The 9,068-nt window shown below is 47.9% G+C and overlaps 1 protein-coding gene across 4 annotated transcripts in view; it reads right to left on the minus strand.

Moving 5' to 3' along the window:
• NASP (nuclear autoantigenic sperm protein) overlaps positions 1-8,839 on the minus strand; it is a 34,881-nt gene extending 26,042 nt beyond the window's left edge. For 2 of the 4 annotated variants that reach the window (XM_019017623.4, XM_019017615.4), the window contains exons 1-2: positions 8,225-8,839; positions 882-929 (exon numbers count right to left, since the gene is read on the minus strand). In XM_019017623.4, the coding sequence (XP_018873168.1) occupies positions 882-929; positions 8,225-8,283 (107 nt within the window). In that variant the 5' untranslated portion in view covers positions 8,284-8,839. The remainder of the gene's footprint in view (positions 1-881; positions 930-8,224) is intronic. The other 2 variants (XM_019017612.4, XM_019017620.4) reach the window with 2 other exon arrangements.
• Positions 8,840-9,068: the final 229 nt, after the last annotated feature.

A 9,068-nucleotide genomic window follows, 5' to 3' on the forward strand; every position in this document is an offset into this window, starting at 1 on the left:
AGTGGCACCCGCCTGTAATCCCAGCTACTTGTGAGACTGAGGCAGAATTGCTTGAACCCAGGAGGCAGATGTTGCAGTGAGCCAAGATTGCGCCACTGCACTCCAGCCTGGGCGACAAGAGTGAAACTCAGTCTAAAAAATTAATAAATAAAATAAAAGAATTAGCCAGATGTGGTGGTGCATGCCTACAGTCCCAGCTACTCAGGAGGCTGAGGCAGAAGAATCCCTTTAGCCCGGGAGTTCAAGGTGGTGGTGAGCTATGATAACATCACTGTACTCCAGCTTGGGCAACAGAGCAAGACCCTGTCTCTAAAAAATGAAACAAGAAATCTCTAGGGATGTAACCTAGCATCTACCTTTTCGGTAAGCTTTTTAGTTAATTATTATGCCCACCTCTGATTAAGAAACATAGTCATTGCGGGTGTAGATCTGAGATAAAGAAAAACAAAAAACTATAGTCATATCAAGATGGAAACGTTACAGGGGGGAGGAGGTGAGACGGGCCTGGTAGTTCACACCTATAATCCTACACTTTGAAAGGCTTAGGCAGGGAGGAATGCTTGAGGCTAGGAGTTTGAGACCAGCCTTGGCAACATAGCAAGACCCCATCTCTCAAAAAAATTTAAAAATGAGCCAAGTGTAGTGGCATGTGCCTATAGTCCTAGCTACTCAGGAGGTTGAAGTGGGAAGATTGTTTGAGCCCAGGAGTTCAAGGTTGTAGTGAGCCCTGATTGCACACTGCACTTCGGCCTGAGCAACAAAGCGACACCTTGCCTCTATCAAAAATAAATTAATTAAAAAATAAAAATAACTTTAAAGTTATATTGCTCTTAGTTTATGTTCCTGATACGAATCTAACTGTACCATGTAAATAATCTTACCTCTCCACTTTATCTGCAGATGTAGAAGGAGCAGGAACATCTTCAATTCTGTAATAAAAAATTAAAGGGGAAAAAAATGTAAAACTGGAGGCAATTATTAAGCCTGAAAATAAATTCAGAAAAATATAAAGGAATAAAAGAGCTGTCATTTATTAAATACTCAAGTATTATTTACTTACTTACATTATCAAATTTAATTCATTTAATTCTTACTCAAATATCCAGGGCTGAAAATAAGTGGCAACTTCACAGCTATAACCACAGGGATGAGGAACAACTTAAAGGGCAGTGCTTTCAGCTACAGGTTGTAAGCTATCTGGGCCATTTGCCTAGAATCTTGAAATGGTCTTGGATCCTTATCTACAAACTCTGTCACAGACAGTCATTTATATCGAATAGTTTTATTAAGAGGTCATTCTGACCAAATGGTCTAGCACAGAGCCTCTCAAACTACCTGTGGTTAAGGGACTAGGTCTTTTATTTCCAGTCTATAACACACAGGTTTTTTAAAATACAACGTCAGGGAGATATCACAGCGAGACTCCGTCTCAAAAAAAAAAAAAAAAAAAAGTTACACTATGACTGCAATATAAGACTCTGAATTGAATACGATTAAAAGCAAGGAACCAGTAAAAACACTATTAAGTATCATTGTAAAGCATTTATCAGTGATAAATTTCTTTTTTTTTTTTTTTTTTTGAGACGGAGTCTTGCTCTGTCGCCCAGGCTGGAGTGCCCTGGCGCGATCTCCCGCTCACTGCAAGCTCCGCCTCCCGGGTTCACGCCATTCTCCTGCCTCAGCCTGGGCCTGGTGCCAGGCCGGTGCCTGTGCACCGGCCACCACGCCCGGCGCCTGTGCACCGGCCACCACGCCCGGCTAATTTTTTTGTATTTTTAGTAGAGACAGGGTTTCACCATGTTAGCCAGGATGGTCTCGATCTCCTGACCTCGTGATCCACCTGCCTCGGCCTCCCAAAGTGCTGGGAATACAGGCGTGAGCCACCGCGCCTGGCCGATAAATTTATTTCTATTCTTGCTTAGCACAAGCCTAGACAAATAGAAAAGAGGGTGAACTAAGGCAGTACTTGTACAGTTGGAAAAAAAGATGAATTAAAGCAGTGTTTCTCAAATTTTAGTCTGTATGCAAACCATTTGGAGGAACTGTTAAAACAGTTTGAGCTCCACCCCCTACAGTTTCTGAGTCAGAAGGTTTGAGGTAAGGTTCAAGAATCTGCATTTCTAACAACTGCCCAGGTGACACACTGCTGGTTTCTAGAACCATGCTCTGAGGACTACTGGATCAGAACAAAAATTATAAACGGATGTTCATGTCCTATCTGGGCAATAGATATGTCTGATCCAGTTTTGTTTTGTTTTTGAGACAGTCTTTCTCTGTTGCCCAGGCTGGAGTGCAGTGGTATCATCTCAGCTCCCTGCAACCTCTGCCTTCTGGGTTCAAGCAATTCTCCTGCCTCAGCCTCCCAAGTAGCTGGGATTACAGGCGCCCACCACCACGCCTGGCTAATTTTTCTGTTTTTTACCAGAGATGGGGTTTCACCGTGTTAGCCAGTCTGGTCTCGAGCTCCTGACCTCAAGTGATCCTCCCGCCTGGGCCTCCCAAAGTGCTGAGATTACAGGTGTGAGCCACTGCGCCCGGCCTGATCCAGTTATTTTTTAAAATGTTAATTCTAATAGTCACTACATTTACAACTATGAAGCTATGGCTTCATAGTTTTATGACGTTCATTATGAATTTTTAGAATGAGCATGAATCCAGAGAAGTACTAGAGGAAATGATAGGGAAATTACTTGGTAATTTGTTTGGAGAAGGCCGTTTTAAACCCAGAAACCAGACTGGGTGCAGTGGCTCTCTCCTGTAATCCCAACACTTTGTGAGGCCGAGGTAGGTGGACTGCTTGAGCTCAGGGGTTCAAAAACCAACCTGGGCAACACAGCGAGACCTATCTCTACCAAAAATAAAATTAGATGGGCATGGTGGTACATGCCTGTAGTCCCAGCTACTCCAGAGACTGATATGGGAAGATTGCTTGAGCCCAGGAGATAGAGGCTGCAGTGAGCTATGATCGTACCACTATACTCTAGCCTGGGTGACAGAGTAAGACCTTGTTTCAAATAAATAAACAAACAAACCAGAAACCATAGGATATTGATAGATTCTACTCCATCTAATTCATTTCACAAAAGGTTAACTTAGCAAATATACATAGAATCTTAGTCAACAGGATAAAAAAGCCCAATGGGAATAGATTAATGGATTTAATATAAACATTCACAAAAAAACAAACAAACAAACACTTGACCACCTGCTACTGCTCATTCTTTTGTTTTTGAGACGGAGTCTCGCACTGTTGCCCAGGCTGGAGTGCAGTGGCACGATCTCCGCTCACTGCAAGCTCCGCCTCCCGGGTTCACGCCGTTCTCCTGCCTCAGCCTCTCAAGTAGCTGGGACTACATTTTTTTTTGTATTTTTTTTTTTTTTTTTTTTGAGACGGAGTCTGGCTCTGTCGCCCAGGCTGGAGTGCAGTGGCGCAATCTCAGCTCACTGCAAGCTCCGCCTCCCGGGTTCACGCCATTCTCCTGCCTCAGCCTCCCGAGTAGCTGGGACTACAGGCGCCCGCCACTACGCCCGGTTAATTTTTTGTATTTGTAGTAGAGACGGGGTTTCACCATGTTAGCCAGGATGGTCTCGATCTCCTGACCTCGTGATCCACCCGCCTCGGCCTCCCAAAGTGCTGGGATTACAGGCGTGAGCCACCGCGCCCGGCCTTTTTTTTGTATTTTTAGTAGAGATGGGGTTTCACCGTGTTAGCCAGGATGGTCTCGATCTCCTAACCTCGTGATCTGCCCACCTCGGCCTCCCAAAGTGCTGGATTACAGGTGTGAGCCACCGCGCCCGGCCGCTCATTCATTCTTGAGAGAAACAAAAAAACTATACTTAGAAAGTATGTTTTACCCATCGAATAGTCAAAGATAGGGTTAAGGAGAAATTGTACTCCCATACATTGCTAACAGAAATTCAAGGCTAGGCTCACAGCTATAATCCCTGCACTTTGGAAGGCAGAAGGACTGTTTGAGGCTAGGAGTTTGCGACCAGGCTAAGCAGCAAAATGAGACCCCTTCTCTAGTTCAAAAAATTAATTTAAAAAAAAAGAAGTGTAGCCTGGGCACGGTGGCTAATGCCTATAATCCCAGAACTTTGGGAGGCCAAGGTGAGTGGATCACCTGAGGTCAGGAGTTCGAGACCAGCCGGGCCAACATGGTAAAACCTCATTTCTACTAAAAATACAAAAATTAGCCAGGTGTGGTGGCGGGCGCCTGTAATCCCAACTACTTGGGAGGCTGAGGCAGGAGAATTGCTTGAACCCTGGAGGTGGAGACTGCGGTGAGCCTAGATCACGCCAGTGCACTCCAGCCTGAGCAACGGAGTTAGACTCTGTATGACTACAGTCATGCGCAACCACGCCTGGCTGATTTTTGTATTTTTAGTAGAGACGGGGTTTTGCCATGTCAGCCAGGCTGGTCTCGAACTCCTGGCTTCAAGTGATATGCCCGTGTTGGCTTCACCACGTGAGCCACACCACCTGGCCTTTTTTTTTTTTGAGATGGAGTCTTGCTCTGAGGCTAGAGTACAGTGGCACAATCTCGACTCACTGCAACCTCCGCCTCCCGGTTTCAAGCGATTACAGGACCCCGCTACCCATGCTCGGCTAATTTTTGTAAACTGTAGTCTCAGCTACTTGGGAGGCTGATGCACAAGAATCGCTTGCACAGAGGAGGCAGAAGTTGCAGTAAGCCAAGTTCTGGCCACTACGCTCCAGCTTGGGCGAGACAACGGGACTCTTTCTCCAAAAAACTAATTAATTAATTAATTAATTATATATATATATATATATATATATATATATATATAAGAAAAAACTCAAGACAAACCTCATAGCCTAGAAATGTTGAATTAACAAAATGTATGTAATCAATGCATAAAAGATATGTAGGTACTAGTCTTCTTTACTACCATAAAATACACACAAATTATAAAAAGTTAAAATTCATCAAAACACACAGACCATACACGGCACCATCCACAGCTGAGATATGTAAATGAACAAAGATGCAGTATTAAATCATAACTGCAGCCGGGCACGGTGGCTCACGCCGAGACCAGCGGATCACCTGAGGTCAGGAGTTCGAGATCACCCTGGCCAACATGGCAAAACCCCAAAAAATTAGCCAGGTGTGGTGGTACGCACACCTGCAGTCCCAGCTACTTGGGAGGCTGAGGCAAGAGAATTGCTTGAATCCGGAAGGGCGGAGGTTGCAGTGAGCAGAGATTGTGCCACTGCACTCCAGCCTGGGTGACAGAACTCCCTCTCAAAAAAAAAAAAAAAAAACCCAACTAAGAACTAGTTAGAAAGCTAAGAATGACAGGATTAATTTAGCATGTAGATATACATCACCTTAAACAATACTGCTTTAATGGCACAAGGGGACAAAAGCCAACCTAAGACTTTTTGCAGACGACAAAACTGTGGTCCAATATCACTACTGAAGCAATGAAGCTGCTATCAAAGCCAATTCTAAGCCAGGCGAGGTGATGCATGCCTGTAGTCCCAGCTACCCAGAAGGCTGAGATGGAAGGATTGCTTGAGACTAGGAGTTGGGAAACCAGCCTGGGCAACATAGTAAGATCCTCATCTCCTAAATTTAAAAAACCTGAACTGAGGTTTATTTCTCATTCCATTTTTTTTCTTTCTACTGGTTTGGAAGTTATATTTATTCTTTCAATGGTCATCCTCGAATTATAATGTACATTCTTACCTAAAGTCTAAATTTAAGTCATTTTCTTTATCCTACCCTTAAACATGAGGACCTTATAAACTTTACCTCTAAGTGTCCCCACTAACTTACTTAACTGAGACACACTGCTTTCATGTTCTCTCACACTAATTAGATGGGGAAACGAAGGAATGAAAATGAAAATACTAGCCAGGCTTGGTGGCTCACGCCGGTAATCTCAGCACTTTGAGAGGCCCACGTGGGTGGATCCCTTGAGCCTAGGAGTTGGGAGACCAGCTTGGGCAACATGGCGAAAACTCGTCTTTACAAAATAAATACTAGAATCAGCTGGGCCTTGTGGTGTGCGCCTGCAGTCCTGAGGCGGGACAATCACTTGAGCCCAGGAGGTAGGGGCTGCAGTGGGCCGAGATGGCATCACTGCACTCCAGCCTGGGTGACAGAGACCCTGCCCACCCCTCCACACACACACAGAGACCCTGCCCCCCCACCACACACACACACACACACACACACACACACACACACACAGAGGTAGGGGCTGCAGTGGGCCGAGATGGCATCACTGCACTCCAGCCTGGGTGACAGAGACCCTGCCCCCCACCACCACACACACACACACCCAGCACATATAATTGCTCAGTTTTAGCTTTCAATTTATGCTGTGAGGAACTAAATGGTTTGCTTTCTTCTAGCCACATACACATGAACTTTCTCTATGTATAACCTGCCAGGAAACTAAATTCACTAATGACCTAACTCTGGCTAGACACAGGGGACCTGCAAGAGGTATTTGTTGCATACTTCTACCTCAAAAAACAAAAACACCTGGCCCTGCGCCGTGCCTCACGCCTGTAACCTCAACACTTTGGGAGGCCAAGGCGGGAGGACTGCTTGAGTCCAAGAGTCCGAGACCAGCCTGGGCAACATTAAGACCTTGTATCTACAAAAAATTGGCCAGGTGTGGTGGCACACCTGTAGTCCCAAGCTACTAGGGAAGATCAGTTGTGCCCAGGAGTTCGAGGTTGCAGTGAGCTATGATCACAACACTGCACTCCAGCCTGGATGTGAGAGCCAGACCCCGTCTGCAAACACAAAACAAAAACACACAGCTGTCAGTGAAATACTGACTGCTAGAGCTGCCTAGGAAACATTATAAAAAGCAGCTCTTTTTATAATAGCTACAGCACGACTCCCAAGCCCAATCTATACTGCTTATACCGAATCAATGGGGAAAGAGGCAGGTAATGGGAGTTTGAAATTAAAATTGTATTTCCCATGAGTTCCCAAATGATTCTCAGGGTGATTTGAGAACCACTGCTCTACAAGAACGCAGAGAGAAAAGGTGGTAAGCAGAGATATAAGTAAATCTCTAGTGTAAGCCTATAGAATATCAATTTAAAAAACTTCACAGCAACCATTCCTTTTACAGGGAAGGCAGCTAACCGCTAAAGCGCACAAGATTAGGAAAAAAAATAGAACCAGATCCCTAAAAATATATGGCAAGATTGGGAAATCAGACCTACTGTATGGGAAACAGCACTTGTTTCCTTGAACTCATGTAGTGTTTCCCTCCACTGTTCAAAAAAAACAGATTACGCCTGAGTGGCACTGTGCCGCTTTCAAAGCAATCCTATCTTGTTTCCCTCCAGTCCTTCTCCACTTCGTGCATACTACTGCCGATTCACCTAGCAACCAAACAGTGCTGGTGAGAGCGCCAGACAGCGCTTCCTGAAGACGCTTTACGTCCGGATAATGTTCCCCCCAAACAGGCAACACCTCCAAAGTCTAAAGAACGACAATCCTCCCCACCACAGGCAGGGGCTCACGGAGTCGCGGGGAGCGATAACTATCTCCCAGCACAAGACGTGAGCGAGGTGTGGGGGGAACTAGCCTCGCCGGCCCCACCGAGATAGTCCAAAGCTCCTGCTGGAGCCGCAGCGGCCCCAAACAATGGAGTTTTCCCGCCTCCTCAAGGCCCCGCCCCCTGCCCCAGAGCCGGCGAGGGAAGCGAACGCACGCGCGCAAAACCCCGCCCTCAGCAAGGCCCCGCCCACCACGACCCCTCAGGTCCAGCCTCCTTCCTCGTGCAAGGTTTTTTTCCCTTTTGGCGCCAAATCTCCGTTGGTTATATTCCCGGGTTATCCAGGGACTCTACCAGAGGCACACGCTGGGGACAGAAGGGGCGTGAAAGCCAACCCGCGCGCCAGGGCCCCGCCTCCCGGCCAACCGCCCCGGGCCGGGGAAGGAAGGAGAGGGGCAGGCGAAGGATACAGCCGCCGCTGCCCCCGGCAAGATGGCGGCCGCGAAAAGCGGGGCAGGGGGCGCCAGCCGACCGCCGTTACCGCTGCTGCGCGAGGCTCTCAGCAAAAGGAGGACTGCTCCAGTGACCAGGCCTTCCCGAACAGCGACAGCTGCTCTTGGGAAGGCAAGTACTCCCGCCCACCGGTCTGCCCCTTCTCCGGAGCCCCCGTCCATTAGCCCTCCCCACGGACTGGCCAGTGCCTTAAGCTTTCCACAGTCCCGCTTACTTGTCGGCAGAAACCAGCTCCGCGGCGACGGCGGCAGTGGCTGTGGACTCCGTGGCCATCGTTCCCCTGAGGTGGCGAACCAGCGAATGGAATAGAGCCTGCGAGAAAAACAGGCAATTTCGGACGCCAGAGAATCACTAAGGGACAGAAAATGGCAGATTAGAGACCCCGCGCGGCCGGGGCCCTTTTATATACGAGGACCCTTCGCCCCGCCCATCCACTTCCGGATCCTCCCCCTCGGGTTTAAAGGGCCAGGACTCAACACCCATACCCTCCGTCCCCTGCCGGCCTACCACTATCTAGACACCTCCTGCCCTCTCCATATGGCTCCGCGGGATTGTTTCCCTCCCTAGCCCGACTTCTCCGATAAACAGCAACTTCCTGCTTCTCCAGCAAGTCGCATAAGAAGAACTGGAATCTTGACACTACAACTCCTGACAGGACGCCCCTGCGGCATCCAGAGACAGGGAAGCCAGTGCTGCTCTGCATGTTCAGGGCGAGTAGCCGAGAGTCTCCTTCCGGCCTGGATACTGAGGAAGGTGACTTAGACTTTCTCTCCGTCCTCTGAGTCGTAACGGACGGACACGCAAGAGCCGAGGACGGGTACAAGCAGCAGCGACTAGAACTGATCTGGGTGAGATCTGGGTCTCAGCAACAACTGACGCAAGAAGATTTTGTTCTAGGATTGGCTACAGCTGAAACTACCGCGCTTGATTCAAAGCTCGGGGCTAGCAGCGGGAGGCAGCTGGCTCCTCCCTCTGAACCCGCCCCCTTTGGCTGGCCCAATCCGCTGATCCCATCCTCTTAGGCCCTGCCCAGACTCCAAATCTACCAGGTTTAATGC

The sequence above is a fragment of the Gorilla gorilla genome, chromosome 1 (assembly GCF_029281585.2).
Source record: "Gorilla gorilla gorilla isolate KB3781 chromosome 1, NHGRI_mGorGor1-v2.1_pri, whole genome shotgun sequence".
Taxonomy (NCBI): Eukaryota; Metazoa; Chordata; class Mammalia; order Primates; family Hominidae; genus Gorilla; species Gorilla gorilla.